Raw genomic sequence first — 23,658 nt, 5'->3', positions numbered from 1 at the left:
CAGCGAGGTACAGTAAAAACTACATGTTTAAAAATTATTGTATTCTGCTAGTAATTGAAATAAGCTTTGATTTTTATATTATATATTACTTTTTTCATATGTACAGGGCTACATAAGAAAAAGAAAAAGTGAGAAGCTGAAACAAAGCTGCCCCTAATATTTTGCACACAAATATATAAAAAAAACATCACAAATCGCTGATACATTTTAAAACACGTTTAATTTATTAATATATATTGAACATTATTATTTTCAAAATAAATATGCTGTAGCATATTTAAAGTATAAAAGCTTTTTCACTAGCAATAAAACAATATACTGTTGACTATGAACATTACAGGAAACCACTAGTTTCAAGTATGGAATGGTTTTTATAAACATATGTTGTTTATTTCACATTTGGTTAAATTGCAATACATTAAAGTATATTAGTGTAACTCCAAAAAAGGGTTCTTTTCACTTTAAAACGGTGCCAGGAATAAAGGATATACTTGCCCCACCACTGAGATAGCCACATCACCTTTAATGCCATTTTTAAATCACACGTCTGATTGATTTTTTAACAATGATTGGCATGGTAGCAATCCCAAACAGAGGGCATTCAGTTCTCTGAAATGCAGCTTTTGTGGTTGGTTAACCCAAGTAGCTCTGTCAAGTAATGATAATAGCTGCTTTCCAAGTGGTATAGAACTCTTCACTTCCTAAATAATGTACCGTATATTACATAAAACAATGATGGTGCTATATAGTTAAATTAAAATACTACATGGGTATTTGAAACACTGCTTTTAAGCCTTTGTTTGTAGATGTCTGTGCTGATTTTATACCTTAGGACATGGGTATAGGTATGGGTTATTTATTCATATACTAAAATTAGTATTTTTTTTAAATTTCTATGAAATTAGAGAAAATTAAATGACTCTTCTTTCATGCAGTTATATTCACCCAAAAATATGCCCGATTTTATTTTGCATCTTTGCGGGGATATTAAATGTGTAATATGTGTATTTGTGAGCCTCAGTATAGTTATATGTAATAGATTCAGGGCCTGATTTATAGTTGAACGTGTAGTTCAACGTTTGCTTATGAGCAAAAATGTGTCACTTGTGTTTCCACGTCTGTATTTTCAGTTGTACGCATCTTAAGAAAGATATGGTTGTATAGATGCAAAGATGCATCAATCACGATCATCACAAATTTCCATGTTGCAGCTAAAAAGTTTTCATGTAACACAAAATGAGACGCATCTTAAAGGGGCATGCTTAGCTTGAGTCTGCACTGCCTTACTGTACTGTGATTTCATACTAATGACACTGCCTTTCTAAGTGTGAGAGGCAACGTGCAAATGGACTTATATGCATCTCTAAATAAGACCATGTGTGTGCATTTTTGTTTGTTGGCTTATTTTCTTATATTTAACTTAGTTATACCATATGATTATTTATTTCGTTTTAATTACTAGAATAGTGTTCTCCAACCTTGTTGGTGTTGTGACACAACTATTGATTCAGTTCTCACTGATTCTTTTTGTGATTCTCCAATGTTAAAATATGGTAATAAATAAAAGCGGAATCATGTTTGACAAACCAAAATTGGTTACAGCTGGTGTGTTTACAATTAATACAATATAGCCCACAAGTATTCCTCAGTGCAGATTTGTCAACTATTGTAAGAGATTACCCCAGTTGCATATAAAATTCTTGGGTCACAAGTCAGTGTGTCAAGATTCATTGGTTGGGAATCACTGACACCGAATAGTTTCATATTTCTATTTATTAGGCTCAGATCCAGTCTGTTCATCAGAGTGGTATTCTATTATTATATTGCATTTACATATCCTGTTTTTTAAGCATTTTCTATATTAAAATGCAATTACACAATTACATAATGGTTGTATGAAAACAATCAATAAAGAACAATAATGATTTTAAATGACTGATTCATTTAAATGATATGGTTTAATAAGGCAAACAAATTTAGAGAAGAAGGTGGATAGCTTTTGGAAGACAATCTAAAAGACATCAATATTTTAAGCTGGTTTTAAAGAATTTAGTATCAATGAACTATAGATTGGTACATTGTTATATAAAAAGGTAAGTACCAGTGAAATTTATAGAGGCAAACCAAGGATTCCAGACTAATGAAACTTAGTCATTTATCCAGTAAATAAAGAGTAATTTTTCCATGGGTGCAGTAAAGTGGATTTTACTCAATACAATCTTGAGGCGAGGAAGTGCACAATTCATTCAGTGCTTAGCTATAGTTAATTTAGCTGCATTAAATTGATGGAAGGCCAATTGGTTGCCAAGATTTTAATTTGTTAAGAACAGATGTGCTGACCATGGGGAATAGCTGGATTTTTGTCCCAGAAATAACTGAAAGAAGGTTTGGACTTCATTTCAAATATAGTGATTTTGGGACACACCAATCAAATATGAAAGAAGCCCCATCTTTGTTACAACCACACCAGCAAAAAGGAGAGGAGGGAGACATCAAGTGAAGTCTTGTTGGCACTAGGCACCATGTAGAATAGACCTTAAAATAATTTTCTTTTATCAAGGTGGAAATGGCAAATCTACATCTAATCTTGGGCCATGTAACTTTGTCAAGACAAGAGCTTACTTAATTTTCCGGCTCTATTTTAGGCTTCAAAATAAGTTCTTAAATGGGGAAATTGGTCTGAAAAGATGATCCACTGGTAGTGAATACATGTATGAGCATATTTACATGTTTAAAAAGATTAGATCTGACCACAAAGGATTCTATAAATTGCCAGTTTAGACCATCTGTAAAATAAAAAATGAGTTTAGAAAGATTCTCCAAGGGTGAGTATGCTAAGAAGAGCTGGGGAAAATCTTGGTTGTCCTAGACTGGGATAAGAAGAGAGGGGCATTGTAGGCAAACTAAGTGCCTCTGTGTAGAGAGCATTGGTCGTACATAAATTCAGTTTAATTGGAAGATTAGGAGTCTCATCTGGGGTCTTTGACGAGAGTTTTCTATCCTCATGATTCAATATCATAATTAAGGGGCGGCCCCGTTTATATTTAGTATCGTTGTCTGTCAAGATCTTCATGCCTCTCATTTCATAACATTTCTTTAAAATAATAAAGATAAGAAATTATAAAAATGGAAAGTTGCAAATCCTCAAAGTTGATTCTTTGAAAAGTAGCTCCCTAGTTTTGTAGTAATGGAGCCTGAGAACAACATCCCAATGCGGTGTGGATGTCTGGGTTCTGGATGTAGAATTCTGCGTGCCCTATTAGTGAGGAATTGGTTTGGGTGTGTTTACAGTGCCGGTTGTGTGGGAGTCTTCATGAGCAGGAGACTCTCCTTTGTTGATCATTGTGAAAAGAAGCCTTACAGAGTAACAGAGAGCTCCCAATAACAATTCTGGTATGGCCCACTGGTTTGGAAAGGTAATCAAAGAGATGTGTTGTGGCTATGGAATAAGCCCAACACACCCCTGTGGGGTGATATTACTGGCACTAGGCCCAGACCGGGGAATAGGTTTTGGGAATTCCAAGTAAGCTGATCTCAATACTTATCCCGCATATGAATGGGTCTAATTATTCATCAACGTGGCACAGCTGCAGAGAAGCAACACAGAGGACTCCCAAAATCAGACTTAGTGTCCCACTGGGGTCTGTGGCAGTGGTCAAAGTGTAAATTTAGAAGTTATTCGGAGTGGCTGCTACCCAATAGTTAAATTTTTATTTAGGAAGGATCAAGCATCCAAAAATATGACTTATCCTCCCCCGTTTGTGAGCTGGCTCCTCCCAACTCACTGAATTACAGTCATCTTAAAGATACCAACCCTGTGGTTACTTGGAGAAAATATACATAGCTAGAAATCCAAATGTAGTGATTGTTGTGTAGTATGTGTTTGTTTGTGATTGAGATATTTGCGTATACAATCGGTGTAAAAAAAAAATAATCAAGTTTTATTTCCTGAATGAAAACTGTATTATTCTGATAACAGTAGCTATTTTAGTTTTTTGTAATTGTTTTTATGCAATACATTTATTGCTGATTTAGTTTACAATTTAATTCCAAATACCAGACTGTTAGTTGGTCGTCTTTGGTAGTTTATGAACTAATATTGGAATAAAATGGAAATAGTACTGGACAAACCTGCTCTAGCTAAAGCACATTGGTAGGGCCACTATGTTTCAAACTACCAGAATGCCTGATGAATCTAACCTCTACTTCTTATTTATATATAGATGGCGCTATGAGTAGGCAGGAAAAAGGAAGGCAGATTAAACAATTGTACAGGACTACAAAAAGTATTGATTTCTGTAATAAATGAAGAATTTGATATGCTGATTTTTTTTTAAATGCTATAGAATCATATTATATTAAAATGCATGTGTCACCATGAATTACTATATTTAAAACCAGTGAGCTTTGGGTCTTGTTAGCCTTTTTACCACAATGGATTTTCAGATTTTGATACAGCTAAGAAAGACACAAATGATTTACCTGGTCCCATTGACATATATGACTTCACTTATATTAAAAAAAAAAATCTATATGTTTACCGGAGATGAAATACCCAAGAGTCAAATAATGCATGTATACATGTGAGATACTTATGACAACCTTATATTCATGATGGCCTATGTTGCCAATCCCTAATTTAGGGATTGGCAGCTTGTGTTGTGACAACAGAGTCAATTTCAGACCACCTGGGAACAGAAGTGCACAAATCACAGGGATGATGGTGCATCATGCTTTGCTTCATATTCATTGCCAACGCCAGTCTCTAACATTACTTAAAGAGACAAGACCTTCTGTATCTGCTCATCTCGATTTCTAAACCATGTTTCATTTCTATAAATGCACAATATTTTAATATATCTTTTCATCCTTTTATTCAGTGAACGCATTCACTGGTAAAGTGTTCCTGAGACTATATGTGTCTCCCCCACTAGAAGAATGGCCGGAGGGAGCTTTTGCCCCTAGCACAGAAGTCTCTGCTTCTTTGATGTCCATTGCTCTTTTGTAGAGCTCTGCTGCTTTTTCAAAATCACCCTCTTCATACCTTTAAAACAAGAACAATAGCCTTGTTACTTTGGTATAGTCTTTAAGATCAATGTTATTAGTGTAAACTATGCTGTAAAACCAGTTAAATCAATAACCGTATTTATGAAAGAGTAGGACAGAATAATGTAAAAGGGAATGATGAATAAAAAATAGTTTCTCATGCATGCATATCTATAAAATAGTGCAATTTACCGATTGTGTCAATTAAATTTCAGACAAATGTACACATTTTAAAAACTGGACTCAAAATGTGCTGGTTAGATGGGCAAAACATGGTGAATAACCTCAAATTACAAAAGTTTTATCCTCAAAGGAAAAATGTGAAAAATTATTTGACTTGCAATGAAATATAACCTGTGACAATTTTTCAAATGCAGTAATGTTACTACCTATTCGCAGACAATTCATAATGGGGACAATGATTTTTAACAATCCAAGGTTAGTCTATATATTGTTCAACTCATTCCACTAGAAACACAAAGTCTAACTAAACTAATACAATAAAGAATACCAATAAAACTACCTTAGCACAGCCAAGTTTTTTAATGTTTCTCCAACCCTGGGATGCATTCGGCCCAGGCTATCTTCATAAATCTTCATAGCGCGCTCATATAGAGGTAATGCTTCCACTTGTTTTTTCTGGGAATAGTAAAACTACACATTAATGAGTGTCAAAATAAAAACTGTGCAGAGTACTATTTCATAAATACCATACATTGAATAACCTCAGTTTCATCTAAACCCTCTCCTTTTCTCTGCAACTAGAACTGTGAATCCATCCCCTGGCACTCCTGCCATTTGCCTCTTAGGCTGGATAACATTAAGAGAAAGCTAAGTTGGCTCTATATCAGATCTCAGTTGATCACTGACTGGGCAAGCTGCACGCACCTGAGATCTGACACACAAATAGTCATTTATGGATGCAGAAAAAGAGGATTTTTGTACTTATGTTAAATCCTTTTCTCTGATTCCATCTGGGGGGCACTGCTACCATGGGGTTGTATGAGGGCGCATGGAGTTAGCACTTAAATAGTTCATGAAACTGTTAATGTAACTGTTGACAGAAGCTCCTCCCCTCTGCAATCCCTGTACCTCCTCAGCGTAATTGAAAAGCCCCAAGGAAGGGAAACAAAATAGCATGCAACCAACAAAAGCAAAAGAAGAGCAGAGGGCGGGAATGCAGTGTCCCCGAGATGGAATCAGAGAAAAGGATTCAACGTAAGTACAAAAATCCTCTTTTTTCTTTCATCCAATCTGGGAAAAACTGCTACCATGGAGACATTCTAAAGTAGCCCCTTGAGGTAGGGAAAGCCCTGTCAATCCGGCCTGCAAAACATTGCTGCCAAACTTTGCATCAGGAGACACAAAAACATGAAAACAGCAAAACCGGGTAAAGTGTGGACAGGTTGGCGACAGGCAGAGCTGATCTGCTAATGCACTGTTACGCGCAGCCCAAGAGGTCTTCCACAAAATGGATCGAATGCGCAGTGACACAATCAAGTACAGGCCGATCAGAACTAATATAAACCTGCCTGACAGGGAACATTATCCACCTAGCAGCAGTTTGTTTTCTAGCCAGCCAGCCCCTCTTGTGGGCATCATACAAGAAGAAAAGGGAATCCGTCCTGTGCATAGCGGACGTCCTGTACACATACCTTCTTAGAGCATGGACCACATCCAATGAAGTGGCAGTCACCTCCTGGAAGACTGGGAACACAATTTCTTGATTAAGATGAAAACCAGAACACTTTTAATAGGAAGAAAGGTATCTTCGTTATCTTGCACAATACAGCCCTGTCAGTATGGAATACCAAATAAGCTAAACGACAAGAGAGAACCCAAAGTTCTAAAAGTCTCCTCACAGAAACGACGGCTAGAAGAAAAATCACCTTCCAACTTAAGAACTTGAGTTCAGTCAACTCCAACGGTTCAAAGGGGAATGATTTAAGATCCCCAAGTGCCAAATTCAAGTCCCAAGGTGCCTTATGTGGTACGTAAGGATGCTGGGTGTGTAGAACCGCTTGGAGGGAAGTCTGCACCTCTGGTATAACTGCTAGCCTTTTCTCAAAATATATCAAAAGGGCTGATACCTGCAACGTCAGGGAACTAAGGTGAAAGTCCGCCTCCAAACCAACCTGCGAAAAAGCTATGAACCTGGAGAGTCGAAAGGCTGCTGTATGACAAGTTCTGCATTCGCACCAACTGACATAGGTCTGCCACACTATGATAATTTAGCTTAGAGGCCGGTTTATTTGCCTTCAATATGGCATCAACAATCAGAATGCTGAAATGGTGCCTAGAGCAGTAGATTGTTTCGATGTAGAAGTTGCCACCCTTTACCGAGTCTCATGCGCAGTATACCCACATACCAGGCTCGACATGGCCAATCGTGTGCAATCAGGATCACTGGAATTCCGCAGTGTCTAATGTCATGTCATGTTCATGACATCCACCGTGCACACCAAGGGGTCTCTGGTCCTGGAGCAGAACCTGGGCACCTAGTGGTTCCCACCTCTGGACCATCAAAACACCTCCGTGAGTAGAGACCACTCCCCTGGCAACACAGTGTGTCTGCTTAGGTAGTCGGCCTCCCAATTTCTACACCCAGGATGAATATCGCAGAATTTGCTGGGACATACATTTTCACCCAGAACAATATCTTGGGCGTCTCCTTCATCCGGCTCCAACACTCCAGTGACTATTATCCAGGACCACGGGACAAATGACCTATCCGCCGTCAAGTGACCCGCCACCAACCAAGGGAAAGGCGCATCCTAGGAGACAACTGAAGCATCTGAGAGGCCAGCTGAAGGTGGGATCCTGACTAGTTGAACAAGAGGTCCCAGTGAACTTTGTGAGTGGGGAAACGTACGGAAACGTTTTGAATGTGGAGACCATTTCATCTATTAGTTTCATACATAGTAGGATGTAGGCCTGAAAAAAATTCACCTTATTGATTAGTAGAAACACCTTCTACAGTCTGGTGTCTAGTAGAAGGCCAAGGAAATACCATACTCTGGCAAGGGACCGATTGGGATTTTTGAAAATTTTGGTTCCAGCACTTGTTTGGACAGAGAAAGATGGAGCCAGAGGGTCTGATTTGAGTTCGTCTTTACTAGCAAATCATCCAAGTATGGGATTATGCAGACTGCCAGGGTACACAACTGTGTTGCGATGTTCCCATTGGGCCATCTCATCCAGAAGTAAAAAGAGGCTAGGAAACCTACTCGGTACCATCAATTTTCTGTCTGGCTGTTTCCATGCTGACTCAATGAGATTTGTCAGCTCTTCAGAAGTAGGGAAGCAGACTATACACCTCTTCTGCCTCTTTCCCACTGGGCCTCTGAATCAGACAGATCCCACTAAGAGAGGATGAGCAGACCTATGCCTTTTACGGGAAGTCTGAGTTCTCGTGGAAATGTATTTAATTTTTTTAAGGTTTTGTACCAGTGAAGTAGACCAAGAAACTTCCGCCTGGATTTGATCCTGGGAATCAAGATGAGCTGGGAGGACAGAAGAACCTTCCCCTGCAACCTTTGACGATGTCGTAAGGGCAGCAGTCTTGGAAGGCTGCACTGATACATTTTGAACCAGAGTGATAATTGCATCCACTGCCGGTATCTCTGCAGGATGAGCACACAACTGAAATAACACCACCACCTACTGTCCCAATGCAGTTGCCTACGCTGGATCCCCCATCTGAGGGATGCCCTCGAGCACACCCGCCATAGCCATCTGCATCACAGTCCACACAAACTGACCCCTGATCTTACCATCCACTGGGTGGTTTGGTTTTACATTTTGCAGAGGTAAAATATTCCACCTTGTTTGTTTTTTCTTTGTCGGACATGTTTCGCAATATTTATGATGCAACACAAATAGGTAACCTGCAACTCTATATCAATAGTCGCAGTTACACTACACTTATAGATATATATATATATAGATATATATATATATATATACATATATATATATATATATATATATATATATAATGTGTGTGTGTGTGTAAGTTAATGCTATATATAGTTATGTGTTTATATAAATACACATACATATCTCCTAACGCTACAGGGATAAACCCAGAGATGTACTCCCCGACACAATTTTGTGGTAATATACATAACTGAATATTGCTCACAATAGAGAGAATCTCAACAGTAAGACTATCTATGTGAAGGAATTAGTAAAACTATGTAAGAATTCTACAGATATCTATTTGTACAGATATGTGTCAGACAAAAATGATGTAAGATACTCATCCCTTCATAACCATGTCTAGGGCAGAGTACCCGCAGGTAGAGAGCAGGCTGTCAGTCAGACACAGTATATACTGCTGACCAGCAGCAGCAGATAGAGAGCAGGGTGTCAGTCAGACACAGTACACTGCTGACCAGCAGCAGCAGATAGAGAGCAGGGTGTCAGTCAGACACAGTATATACTGCTGATCAGTGGTAGCAGATAGAGAGCAGGGTGTCAGTCAGACACAGTATATACTGCTGATCAGCAGCAACAGATAGAGAGCAGGCTGTCAGTCAGACACAGTATATACTGCTGAACAGCACCAGCAGATAGAGAGCAGGGTGTCAGTCAGCCACAGTATATACTGCTGATCAGTGGTAGCAGATAGAGAGCAGGCTGTCAGTCAGACACAGTATATACTGCTGACCAGCAGCAGCAGATAGAGAGCAGTGTGTCAGTCAGACACAGTATATACTGCTGATCAGCAGCAACAGATAGAGAGCACCTGTCAGTCAGACACAGTATACTGCTGATCAGCACCAGCAGATAGAGAGCAGCTTGTCAGTCAGACACAGTATATACTGCTGACCAGCAGCAGCAGATAGAGAGCAGGGTGTCAGTCAGACACAGTACACTGTGATCAGCAGCAGCAGATAGTGAACAGGCTGTAAGTCAGACACAGTATACTGCTGACCAGCAGCAGCAGATAGAGAGCAGGGTGTCAGGCAGACACAGTATATACTGCTGACCAGCAGCAGCAGCAGAGAACAGGCTGTCAGTCAGACACAGTATACTGCTGACCAGCAGCAGCAGATAGAGAGCAGTATGTCAGTCAGACACAGTATATACTGCTGATCAGTGGTAGCAGATAGAGAGCAGGCTGCCAGTCAGACACAGGATATACTGCTGACCAGCAGCAGCAGAGAGAGAGCAGGGTATCAGTCAGACACAGTATACTGCTGACAAGCAGCAGCAGATAGAGAGCAGGCTGTCAGTCAGACACAGTATACTGCTGACCAGCAGCAGCAGATAGAGAGCAGGCTGTCAGTCAGACACAGTATATACTGCTGACCAGCAGCAGCAAACAGGCTGTCAGTCAGACACAGGTATACTGCTGACCAGCAGCAGCAGATAGAGAGCAGCCTGTCAGTCAGACACAGTATACTGCTGACCAGCAGCAGATAGAGAGCAGACTGTCAGTCAGACATGGTATATACTGCTGACCAGCAGCAGCAGATAGAGAGCAGGGTGTCAGGCAGACACAGTATATACTGCTGACCAGCAGCAGCAGAGAACAGGCTGTCAGTCAGACACAGTATACTGCTGACCAGCAGCAGCAGATAGAGAGCAGGCTGTCAGTCAGACACAGTATATACTGCTGACCAGCAGCAGCAAACAGGCTGTCAGTCAGACACAGGTATACTGCTGACCAGCAGCAGCAGATAGAGAGCAGCCTGTCAGTCAGACACAGTATACTGCTGACCAGCAGCAGATAGAGAGCAGACTGTCAGTCAGACACGGTATATACTGCTGACCAGCAGCAGCAGCAGCAGCAGAGAACAGGCTGTCAGTCAGACACAGTATACTGCTGACCAGCAGCAGCAGATAGAGAGCAGTATGTCAGTCAGACACAGTATATACTGCTGATCAGTGGTAGCAGATAGAGAGCAGGCTGCCAGTCAGACACAGGATATACTGCTGACCAGCAGCAGCAGAGAGAGAGCAGGGTATCAGTCAGACAGAGTATACTGCTGACAAGCAGCAGCAGATAGAGAGCAGGCTGTCAGTCAGACACAGTATACTGTTGATCAGCACCAGCAGATAGAGAGCAGGGTGTCAGTCAGACACAGTATACTGCTGACTAGCAGCAGCAGATAGAGAGGAGGCTGTCAGTTAGACACAGTATATACTGCTGACCAGCAGCAGCAGATAGAGAGCAGGGTGTCAGTCAGACACAGTATACTGCTGACTAGCAGCAGCAGAGAGCAGGCTGTCAGTCAGACACAGTATATACTGCTGACCAGCAGCAGCAGATAGAGAGCAGGCTGTCAGTCAGACACAGTATATACTGCTGACCAGCAGCAGCAGATAGAGAGCAGGCTGTCAGTCAGACACAGTATACTGCTGACCAGCATCAGCAGATAGAGAGCAGGGTGTCAGTCAGACACAGTATATACTGCTGACTAGCAGTAGCAGATAGAGAGCAGGCTGTCAGTTAGACACAGTATATACTGCTGACCAGCAGCAGCAGATAGAGAGCCGGGTGTCAGACAGACACAGTATACTGCTGATCAGCACCAGCAGATAGAGAGCAGGCTGTCAGTCAGACACAGTATATACTGCTGACCAGCAGCAGCAAACAGGCTGTCAGTCAGACACAGGTATACTGCTGACCAGCAGCAGCAGATAGAGAGCAGCCTGTCAGTCAGACACAGTATACTGCTGACCAGCAGCAGATAGAGAGCAGACTGTCAGTCAGACACGGTATATACTGCTGACCAGCAGCAGCAGAGAACAGGCTGTCAGTCAGACACAGTATACTGCTGACCAGCAGCAGCAGATAGAGAGCAGTATGTCAGTCAGACACAGTATATACTGCTGATCAGTGGTAGCAGATAGAGAGCAGATTGTCAGTCAGACACGGTATATACTGCTGACCAGCAGCAGCAGATAGAGAGCAGGGTGTCAGGCAGACACAGTATATACTGCTGACCAGCAGCAGCAGAGAACAGGCTGTCAGTCAGACACAGTATACTGCTGACCAGCAGCAGCAGATAGAGAGCAGGCTGTCAGTCAGACACAGTATATACTGCTGACCAGCAGCAGCAAACAGGCTGTCAGTCAGACACAGGTATACTGCTGACCAGCAGCAGCAGATAGAGAGCAGCCTGTCAGTCAGACACAGTATACTGCTGACCAGCAGCAGATAGAGAGCAGACTGTCAGTCAGACACGGTATATACTGCTGACCAGCAGCAGCAGCAGCAGAGAACAGGCTGTCAGTCAGACACAGTATACTGCTGACCAGCAGCAGCAGATAGAGAGCAGTATGTCAGTCAGACACAGTATATACTGCTGATCAGTGGTAGCAGATAGAGAGCAGGCTGCCAGTCAGACACAGGATATACTGCTGACCAGCAGCAGCAGAGAGAGAGCAGGGTATCAGTCAGACACAGTATACTGCTGACAAGCAGCAGCAGATAGAGAGCAGGCTGTCAGTCAGACACAGTATATACTGCTGACCAGCAGCAGCAGCAGCAGCAGAGAACAGGCTGTCAGTCAGACACAGTATACTGCTGACCAGCAGCAGCAGATAGAGAGCAGTATGTCAGTCAGACACAGTATATACTGCTGATCAGTGGTAGCAGATAGAGAGCAGGCTGCCAGTCAGACACAGGATATACTGCTGACCGGAGCCGGATTTAGACCTCATAGGGCCCTAGGCAAGATACTGGTTTGGGCCCCCCTCCCTGAAAAAATCCATAGCATTATAGTTTTTTAGCATAACATATAGCCCTATTCAGAGGCTGGCAAACTTTAGCCCAGGGGGGCAAGCACATAGCACTGCCCCATAAGTAGTGGCCTATTTTTAAAGGTTGGTCTCACCGCTGCCACTGGGAGGGCCCTCTGGGGACTGCTGGGCCCTAGGCAATTGCCTAGGTTGCCCAATGGTAAATCCGGCCCTGCTGCTGACCAGCAGCAGCAGAGAGAGAGCAGGGTGTCAGTCAGACACAGTATACTGCTGACTAGCAGCAGCAGATAGAGAGCAGGCTGTCAGTTAGACACAGTATATACTGCTGACCAGCAGCAGCAGATAGAGAGCCGGGTGTCAGTCAGACACAGTATACTGCTGATCAGCACCAGCAGATAGAGAGCAGGCTGTCAGTCAGACACAGTATATACTGCTGACCAGCAGCAGCAGAGAACAGGCTGTCAGTCAGACACAGTATATACTGCTGACCAGCAGCAGCAGATAGAGAGCAGGGTGTCATGCAGACACAGTATATACTGCTGACCAGCAGCAGCAGAGAACAGGCTGTCAGTCAGACACAGTATACTGCTGACCAGCAGCAGCAGATAGAGAGCAGGCTGTCAGTCAGACACAGTATATACTGCTGACCAGCAGCAGCAAACAGGCTGTCAGTCAGACACAGGTATACTGCTGACCAGCAGCAGTAGATAGAGAGCAGCCTGTCAGTCAGACACAGTATACTGCTGACCAGCAGCAGATAGAGAGCAGACTGTCAGTCAGACACGGTATATACTGCTGACCAGCAGCAGCAGCAGCAGCAGAGAACAGGCTGTCAGTCAGACACAGTATACTGCTGATCAGTGGTAGCAGATAGAGAGCAGGCTGCCAGTCAGACACAGGATATACTGCTGACCAGCAGCAGCAGAGAGAGAGCAGGGTATCAGTCAGACACAGTATACTGCTGACAAGCAGCAGCAAATAGAGAGCACGGTGTCAGTCAGACACAGTATACTGCTGACCAGCAGCAGCAGATAGAGAGCAGGCTGTCAGTCAGACACAGTATATACTGCTGACCAGCAGCAGCAGCAGCAGATAGAGAGCAGGCTGTCAGTCAGACACAGTATATACTGCTGACCAGCAGCAGCAGATAGAGAGCAGGCTGTCAGTCAGACACAGTATACTGTTGATCAGCAGCAGCAGATAGAGAGCAGGGTCAGACACAGTATACTGCTGACCAGCAGCAGCAGATAGAGAGCAGTGTGTCAGGCAGACACAGTATATACTGCTGACCAGCAGCAGCAGATAGAGAGCAGGCTGTCAGTCAGACACAGTATACTGTTGATCAGCACCAGCAGATAGAGAGCAGGGTGTCAGTCAGACACAGTATACTGCTGACTAGCAGCAGCAGATAGAGAGCAGGCTGTCAGTCAGACACAGTATATACTGCTGACCAGCAGCAGCAGATAGAGAGCAGGGTGTCAGTCAGACACAGTATACTGCTGACCAGCATCAGCAGATAGAGAGCAGGGTGTCAGTCAGACACAGTATATACTGCTGACCAGCAGCAGCAGATAGAGTGCAGGGTGTCAGTCAGACACAGTATACTGCTGATCAGCACCAGCAGATAGAGAGCAGGCTGTCAGTCAGACACAGTATATACTGCTGACCAGCAGCAGCAGAGAACAGGCTGTCAGTCAGACACAGTATACTGCTGACCAGCAGCAGCAGCAGCAGATAGAGAGCAGGGTGTCAGTCAGACACAGTATATACTGCTGATCAGTGGCAGCAGATAGAGAGCAGGGTGTCAGTCAGACACAGTATACTGCTGACCAGCAGCAGCAGATAGAGAGCAGGCTATCAGTCAGACACAGTATACTGCTGATCAGCACCAGCAGATAGAGAGCAGGCTGTCAGTCAGACACAGTATATACTGCCGACCAGCAGCAGCAGATAGAGAGCAGGCTGTCAGTCAGACACAGTATATACTGCTGACCAGCAGCAGCAGAGAACAGGCTGTCAGTCAGACACAGTATACTGCTGACCAGCAGCAGCAGCAGATAGAGAGCAGGGTGTCAGTCAGACACAGTATATACTGCTGATCAGTGGCAGCAGATAGAGAGCAGGGTGTCAGTCAGACACAGTATACTGCTGACCAGCAGCAGCAGATAGAGAGCAGGCTATCAGTCAGACACAGTATATACTGCTGAGCAGCAGCAGCAGATAGAGAGCAGGGTGTCAGTCAGACACAGTATATACTGCTGACTAGCAGCAGATAGAGAGCAGGCTGTCAGTCAGACACAGTATATACTGCTGACTAGCAGCAGCAGATAGAGAGCAGCCTGTCAGTCAGACACAGTATACTGCTGACCAGCATCAGCAGATAGAGAGCAGGGTGTCAGTCAGACACATTATATACTGCTGACAAGCAGCAGCAGATAGAGAGCAGGCTGTCAGTCAGACACAGTATATACTGCTGACCAGCAGCAGCAGATAGAGAGCAGGGTGTCAGTCAGACACAGTATATACTGCCGACCAGCAGCAGCAGATAGAGAGCAGGCTGTCAGTCAGACACAGTATATACTGCTGACCAGCAGCAGCAGAGAACAGGCTGTCAGTCAGACACAGTATACTGCTGATCAGTGGCAGCAGATAGAGAGCAGGATGTCAGTCAGACACAGTATACTGCTGACCAGCAGCAGCAGATAGAGAGCAGGGTGTCAGTCAGACACAGTATATACTGCTGATCAGTGGTAGCAGATAGAGAGCAGGGTGTCAGTCAGACACAGTATACTGCTGACCAGCAGCAGCAGATAGAGAGCAGGGTGTCAGTCAGACACAGTATATACTGCTGATCAGTGGTAGCAGATAGAGAGCAGGGTGTCAGTCAGACACAGTATATACTGCTGATCAGTAGCAGCAGATAGAGAGCAGGGTGTCAGTCAGACACAGTATATACTGCTGACCAGCAGCAGCAGATAGAGAGCAGGGTGTCAGTCAGACACAGTATATACTGCTGATCAGTGGTAGCAGATAGAGAGCAGCCTGTCAGTCAGACACAGTATACTGCTGACCAGCAGCAGTGTCTGTCAGGAAAAACTGCTCAGGAGTTTCTTCAACTGTCTCCAACTGTCACTTCTCCTGCACTGACTCCAATGGAACATACCAATTTGTGAAGGGGGAGCAGTCCTAGATGAAAAGGACAGGCTCCTCCTCAGGTTTTAACCACTATATGTGTGTAATAGTTCTTGTATCTGTCAAGTAAAAATGATGTGTTTTTATTTAAAAGGAAAATAGACAGGCCATAAACATTCACACAACAGAGATAATAGATAATCACTATTGTTTTGACCCTGGCCAGTGCCTCAAAACAGTATGGAAATTAATCTCTGGATAATAAAATGAATGTCTCAGAATAATTTATCTGAACACTCATGTAAAATACTGTCTCCATTAACTTTAGAGCCTTCTACAATAAAACTGTATACTCCAGGTAGGTAGATTATATATATATATATATATATATATATATATATATATATATATATATATATATATATATATATAGACACGTTTCTCTCTATTACAACAAGGAACCTCATTAGTTATATCCCAGTGAGGTACTTCGCTGCTGAGGACCCAAGGCCTGTAGGAGGATGAAGAGGGAAGGAGTAACCCGCTGTCATTTAATAGAGGATGTCCTTGTCTTCTGTGAGGTGAGCAGTAAACTGTGCGGACCTGTCAAGAGAAATCAGTGACAGCCTCTCAACGCGCGGCTGTCACTGCCTCTAACTGAAGAAATCTTCCAACGTAACTGAAACAAACGGAGCGGTGCTCCATTTAGTCCTATGCGTGTAAGTGCTGCTTACAGCACTTACCCCATCCTAAGTAAAAATAAACAATCATAAAGAAAGAATTAAAAAAAAAAATCTATTCTAACTAACAGCAAGTACTGCAGAGCAGTACTGAAAACAGCCCAACTCCTTGGGCACTTAAACAACACTGAGTAGCTAAAGGGGTTGCAGAGGGAAGGAGCTTCTGTCAACAGTTACATTAACAGTTTAATTAACTATTTAAGTGTCAGCTCCATGTGCCATCATACAACCCCATGGTAGCAGTGTCCCACAAATTGGATGAAAAAGAAAGAGGTTTTTTTCCTCAGTGTAAAAGCTACTTTTGTCATATCTTGTGCCTATTTCCGAGGTTTACGTCTGCTTTTACATGTATTACTCACTGTTAAGAGCATCAAGGCTGCATTGATGATGTGGCAAGTAAATTGCTGAACCTTTTCATGGGAGGTGCTAGCCAGACAGGGGCAGGAAAGTTCAGGTTGTTCCATGCTAAATGCCAGCTAGCTGCACCAAGTCCCCTGTTTTTGCACCCAAGTGCAAAACCCAAGATTACATTTTACAGATGGAGATATTCTAATTAATTTGAAGGTGTGGAGACTATGCCTTCCGGGTGGTGTTCAGTGTCCAGTGAGTTTCTTTTAATGAGCTAGCAAAATGACCGAATCTTTACACGCCCTTTGAGGTGACGATAAATGACTTCAGACTTTCAATGGCATTTCAAATTGACTTTTGAGGTATGGCAACACTGGTGTGTATGAGGATTGTGCATGATCATAGTATATACTGACTATAAGAATCTGACTATAAGAAGATTGAATATATCGAAACAGCCAAAAAATTAAATCCTAGTTAGACAGGATATCTTTATTCTTTTCACAGCTCAATATAATTATTACTTTCAGACTAGCATTCAAGAACCTGAAAGCTGTTGCTCTAAAGACATCCTTCATGAACATACTGAGCACATGGAAATTCATCCCTTCATTTGAGCCTTTACTTGCAGCAAAGCATGGGTTAATTGCTTGGTCCACTTTGGAATTGGTTAACAGGATTTAAAGAACTCATACATAGGCTTAAAAGATATTATCATTGTACCAAACATGGATGGATGGATGGAAGGAATTAAGGGAGACTTTTGTGGGAGTCTTAGGAGTATGGCATGGTTATTACAATAATTGAATTATTTATAAAAAAGAAAAAAAAAGTTTTATATTTTTAAATTCTACTTCGTGCTCTAAAATGTGTGAGCTGGTTAAAATACTCAAACATTTTAACCAGCCGCACAAAACACTAATTAAATAGAATATGACATATTACTTATGTGATGTTTACATTAACCAACTGAGTAATATTCTAGCACCGTTTATGCACTGTTACCAACGGAATATGGATCAAAATGTATCGCTAAGTTGTGTTTATTGAATACATGCATACATTTACAAGTATTTTATGTCACAATGGAAAAAGGAGATAAAAGCTATTGTGGCAAATGTACTGGGTCTGTGCATTTTTCCAGTTCAGAAATAACTTCTACTGGTGGCACTCCCTCCCTCTGGCTAATCACAGGGCTTAGTTGGTTCAGCTAGTTGTAGGGAGGGTGCTGTTTGGTTAAATTAAATTAAATTGGAGTTTTCCTTTAAATTCCTGAGCACACCAACCAGTTGTAGTGCTGTTGATAAGAAAACATCAATAAAACATCAATTTATGGAAATTTTTGCTATCAGTCTCAATTTCTAAATACATTTTATTTTAAATTTAAAAGGCTATAAACTGTATTCAGAATAAGCACTTTATCACAAAACTACACTACTTACCATTTGACAGTACAATACAGCCAGATTGACTAAGGCAGTAGCGACACTGGGGTGTTTGGGACCAAAGGACTTCTGTCGGATTTCTACAGCCAATTCATAAAGAGGTACAGCTTTATCAAGCTTTCCCTGGGAAAATAAATAAATAGCATTTTATAGAATGAAAGAAAATAACTTGAGAACTTGCCCCCCTAACACAAACAAACATACATTCTGATATTATTATAATTATCACTGATTTGTAAGTACATAAAAAACAGGGACATACAAGGTAGACAAAAAATTAGACAAAAAAACAGGGTAGGGAGGGCCCTGCTCATGAGAAAGCTTACATTCAAATTGGAAGAAGGCATAGCAGAAATAAGTGTGGCTCAGATATATATTCTGATAATGGAAAAGAGGCATTAGATTAGTCTTGTACAATATGTGTGGTCTAATATATGCCTTTTGTAGCAGATATATGTGAGGTTATATTAATTAACCAAACACAGCAATATTAATTATGGCATAAGTGGCATATTCAATTGTTGGCGTTACAGCCAAATTTAACGCGCCCGCGCACTATTACCGTCATTATGGTAATCGTGCGCGTAAATACCGGTATTACGGTACTTTTGTCGCTGGATTTCAGCTCGCGGATCAGTAATAACGGTAATAGTTTTAACGCCGCGGGCATATTCAACAATTGAATATGCCCCTATGAGTCCAACAGAAGGGACATCAATCTCTGAATCATATATACTAAAATATATAAGAACACAAAACTCACAATATATATAAAAAAACAACACAGAAGATAAGCTGATTAGCTGTTTAGATTCATTTGATGCATTAGTGTCAAGCCATCTTCTTTTATTATCACAAGTCTTCTATACAGTGCTGTAAAATCTAACTCCAAATTTTATGTTCTTTATTGTGCACATTAATCTGTTAATACGACTTTGTGCCCAAAAAAATCTTTTATGTCCAAAGTAATTATTTTGTATAAAGCCTAAATCTTAATAAAATGGTACAGAAAGAACCCTATGTGACAGGGTGGCTTACTTAGCCGTTCTGTCAGGGGAAAGATTTTACAGACTTTTCTTGGGGTTCCTCTTACAATCTACAGCCCGCTGTTACTGACCATTCCTTTACTGGAGCTACTTTGCCACCAGACATTCACCAACTGTTAGTATCAACTGCGCATCACCGTGGTGCCCCCAATTGTATGAAATAGCTGCTATCACCATTGGGCTCCTTCACCAGCACCACTTTATTCTGGGTGTTGTGTGTACCTGTAGCAGCACCTCTTTGCTGGTAACTGTGGCTGGATACTCCTGACCGCATATATGGGATCAGGACTGCTGGGTAGCAGGCAAAATGTTGACACAGGACACTGGGTTCAACACAAGACAATCAAGGGACTTATAAAAGTGTTAGCTCTTATCTGTAGGTCACAGGATTTTTGCAGGTATAAGCATCTTGCAGGAATGGAGCAAAATCTTAAGGGATGCTGATCAATAACTCTGAAAGCTGTTACATACAGAATTTATTTAAAGATAGTGAATTTCTGTAAACAAACACCCTTACATGGGGCTTGGCTGTGTTTTATACACAGTTTTTCCGCACATGTTTAAAAAAGTCCAAGTTGATTCCCTTACCTTGCATATGTATCATCATCATCATCATAAACATTTATTTATATAGCGCCAGCAAATTCCGTAGCACTTTACCATTGGGAACAAACATTAATAAGACAATACTGGGTAATACATACAGACAGACAGAGAGGTAAGAGAACCCTGCTCGCAAGTTTACAATCTATAGGACAATGGGAGATTGAAACACAAGGGCATGTGCTACATCATATTGCACAATGGACCAGCTAGAATGCAAAGGTAAAGGTATTGAGTGGGCTGTGTGTGGCAATATTGGCCAGAGGGTTGTTGTCTTGTGTTAGCTGTGTAGAGGGTGGTAATAGGGTAATCTAGGGAGATTAAGATGGTGGTTGAGGAATATCATAAACTTGTCCGAAGTGGTGGGTTTTCAGAGAACACTTGAAGGTTTGAAGATTAGAGGAAAGTCTTACTGTGCGAGGGAGGGAATTCCACAGAGTGGGTGCAGCCCGGAAAAAGTCCTGTAACCGAGAATGGGAGGATGTGATGAGAGTGGAAGAGAGACATAGATCTTGTGCAGAACGGAGGTGTCGAGTTGGGAGATATTTTGAGACAAGTGAGGAAATGTATGTCGGTGCAATTTTGTTGACGGCCTTGTATGTTAGTAGAAGAATTTTATATTGGATTCGTTGAAATACAGGCAGCCAATGTAGAGACTGACAGAGTGGCTCAGCAGAGGAATAACGGTTTGCAAGGAAAATCAATCTAGCCGCTGCATGCAAAATAGATTGTAGGGGTTCAAGTCTGACTTTGAGAAGACCAGTAAGGAGGGAATTGCAATAGAGATGATAAGTGCATGAATTAATGTTTTTGCGGTGTCTTGTGTCAGATATGTGCGTATTCTGGAAATGTTCTTTAGGTGTATGTAACATGATTTAGATATAGAGTTGATGCAGGGAATAAAAACGACAGTTGTGAGTCAAGGATTACACCTAGGCAACGAGCTTGCGGGGTGGGATTTATGGTCATGTTATCAACAGAAATAGAAATATCAGGCAGGAAGCTTCTGTTTTTGGGTGGGAATATTATTAATTCAGTTTTTGAAAGATTGAGTTTGAGTTGGCGAGAAGACATCCAAGACGAAATGGCAGAAAGACAGTCAGTAACGCGAGACAACACAGATGGTGAAAGATCAGGAGAGGATAGATAGATTTGTGTATCATCCGCATAGAGATGATTACTGAAATCCAAAGGAGCTTATTAGTTTTCCAAGAGAAGTGGTGTAGATAGAGAATAGCAGAGGACCTAGGACTGAGCCTTGTGGTACTCCAACTGATAAAGGAAGCGGAGCAGAGGTGGATCCAGAGAAATGAACACTGAAAGAGCGATTAGATAGGTAGGATGAGAACCAGGATAGGACAGTGCCTTCAAGACCTAGGGATTGCAGCGTTTGTATGAGGAGAGAGTGGTCAACAGTGTCAAATGCAGCAGAGAGATCAGCCTGGCTTATATATATCGTCATCACCATTTATTTATATAGCGCCACTGATTCTGCAGCGCTGTGCAGAGAACTCACTCACATCAGTCCCTGCCCCATTGGAGCTTACAGTGTAAATTCCCTAACATTCACACACACAGACAGAGAGAGAGACTAGGGTGAATTCTGATAGCAGCCAATTAACCTACCAGTACATTTTAGGAATGTGGGAGGAAACCGGAGCACCCGGAGGAAGCCCACGCAAACACGGGGAGAACATACAAACTCCACACAGATAAGGCCATAGTCGGGAATTGAACTCATGACCCCAGCGCTGTGAGGCAGAAGTGCTAACCACTCAGCCACTGTGTATATATACATATATATATACACATATATATACACACACATACATATATATACACACACACACATATATATATATATATATATATATATATATATATATATATATACACACACACACACACACACACACACACACACACACACATACATATATACACACACTACCTTCAAAATTGTAACTTCTGCTGGACTATGTATCTCGAGATGCTAAGACAGCTACTGGGTGGGGGGGTATATTCCCCCTACTGCAGTATTGGAAAACAAATGTTTACTTGGAATGAATTAAAGAGCATGTACAGACACATTTTTCTGGTTTTAAACCACCTTCATGTAATAATAAAATTCCTAATATAAAGCAATTAGTAAATCAGGCAGAAAATAACAGCTTTAAATATTCACAGAGTACTAATTGGCTGCCAGAGCTCTCAGTGTTGCTAGACCTGGAGAACTGTCTGATGTCTGAGAGCCCCTTTCACACGTGCATAAATAAGTAAATATGTGTTTAAAATGTAAAGTAGAACACTCATGGTTAAGTAAGATGCTTCTATGTAATGGTAGGATTTGGTCACTTACCATCCTGCATTTAATAATTATGTATATATAACGTTAAATAAGGGCATCAAGCCATTTACACATACTTCATACATATTTATAAAACACAGATTTATTATGCATTTGTGAATGGGCCCTGATACTGATCGGCTGCCAGTGACAACCTACACATTGAGCCATCTGACCAGCAATCTCTTGTACAGACTGGCCAAGTTTGTATAAACTATATTTTCAAACTGTTTCACACAGTGTAAATAATTTATTTGGAACAGGTCTCTATGACCTGTGCATCACCAAGAATTGTGAAACTACAGGTCCCAGCATGGCTAATGTAATATTTAGGAACAAAAATATTTGAAATCATATAATATTGAATGATCAACAGCATTATCCTGCCCTTGACAAACGTAAGGAATAATTTTAACATGGCGTGAAACCTGTGAATCAGATAAAATGTCTACGTACTTTTCTCTTGTAGAGCACAGCAAGATGCTTCACAGTATAGGCTAATGATGGGTGATCTGGAGACAAAGCTCTCCTGCGGATGTCTAACGCTCTCTCGTACAGTTCCTCTGCCTTGTCGTATTGCTTTTTCTCATTGTATAAAGCAGCTAGGTTGTTTAATGATTGGGCACAGTCAGGGTGTTCTGGACCCAGAACTCGCTCCCTCATTTCCAGTGACCGTTTAAGAAACATTTCCGCTGTCCTACAAGTAGCAGGGGAAAAATAATTAAATTCCGAAAAATTCACTTTTCTGTGTAACCGTCAGTCACTTGCAGGAAATACTACTGAATAGTGTAGAATTGCAAATACCACTGAATAGTGTAGAATTGCAAGTCTTCGACAGTTACCTTTACTCAGACCACATATGCTGCATGGTGTAAAGTTAAAAAAAAAAAATAGAAAGTTTAAAAAAAAAAAAAAGAAAAAAAATATAGGTAGCATTCATCCTGCACCCCGCTGTGTTGTGGAGCTGTGGTAATTAAATAGATTATAACCCTAGAGTGCCAACTTTACTACCCAGTGGTCCCAGTATAATGGAGAGTGGACCCTGAGACCCCAGTATAATGGAATAAACAGTTACCAAACCGCTCTTTATAACATAAAATCTTTCTATGATGAATCAAAACAGATTTGATTTTACCGTATTTCCCCATATATAAGACGCACCTTAATTTTGGGGCCCGAAATGAAAAAAAAAAGATGTATTACATAAAGTGGATGGAGTGATGCTTATGTTAAGG

At 41.7% G+C, this 23,658-nt stretch overlaps 1 protein-coding gene across 1 annotated transcript in view; it reads right to left on the bottom strand.

Moving 5' to 3' along the window:
• Window positions 1–365: 365 nt before the first annotated feature.
• Window positions 366–23,658, bottom strand: part of NPHP3 (nephrocystin 3) — a 101,219-nt gene continuing 77,926 nt past the window's right edge. Inside the window, exons 25-28 of the mRNA XM_075212453.1 lie at window positions 22,880–23,120; window positions 18,425–18,550; window positions 5,570–5,685; window positions 366–5,044 (exon numbers count right to left, since the gene is read on the bottom strand). Of these exons, the coding sequence (XP_075068554.1) occupies window positions 4,873–5,044; window positions 5,570–5,685; window positions 18,425–18,550; window positions 22,880–23,120 (655 nt within the window). The 3' untranslated portion in view covers window positions 366–4,872. The remainder of the gene's footprint in view (window positions 5,045–5,569; window positions 5,686–18,424; window positions 18,551–22,879; window positions 23,121–23,658) is intronic.

Source organism: Mixophyes fleayi, chromosome 5, assembly GCF_038048845.1.
Source record: "Mixophyes fleayi isolate aMixFle1 chromosome 5, aMixFle1.hap1, whole genome shotgun sequence".
In the NCBI taxonomy this organism is placed as follows: domain Eukaryota; kingdom Metazoa; phylum Chordata; class Amphibia; order Anura; family Limnodynastidae; genus Mixophyes; species Mixophyes fleayi.
Note: the sequence above shows the minus strand (reverse complement) of the source record. Positions and strands in the feature narration are given on the sequence as shown.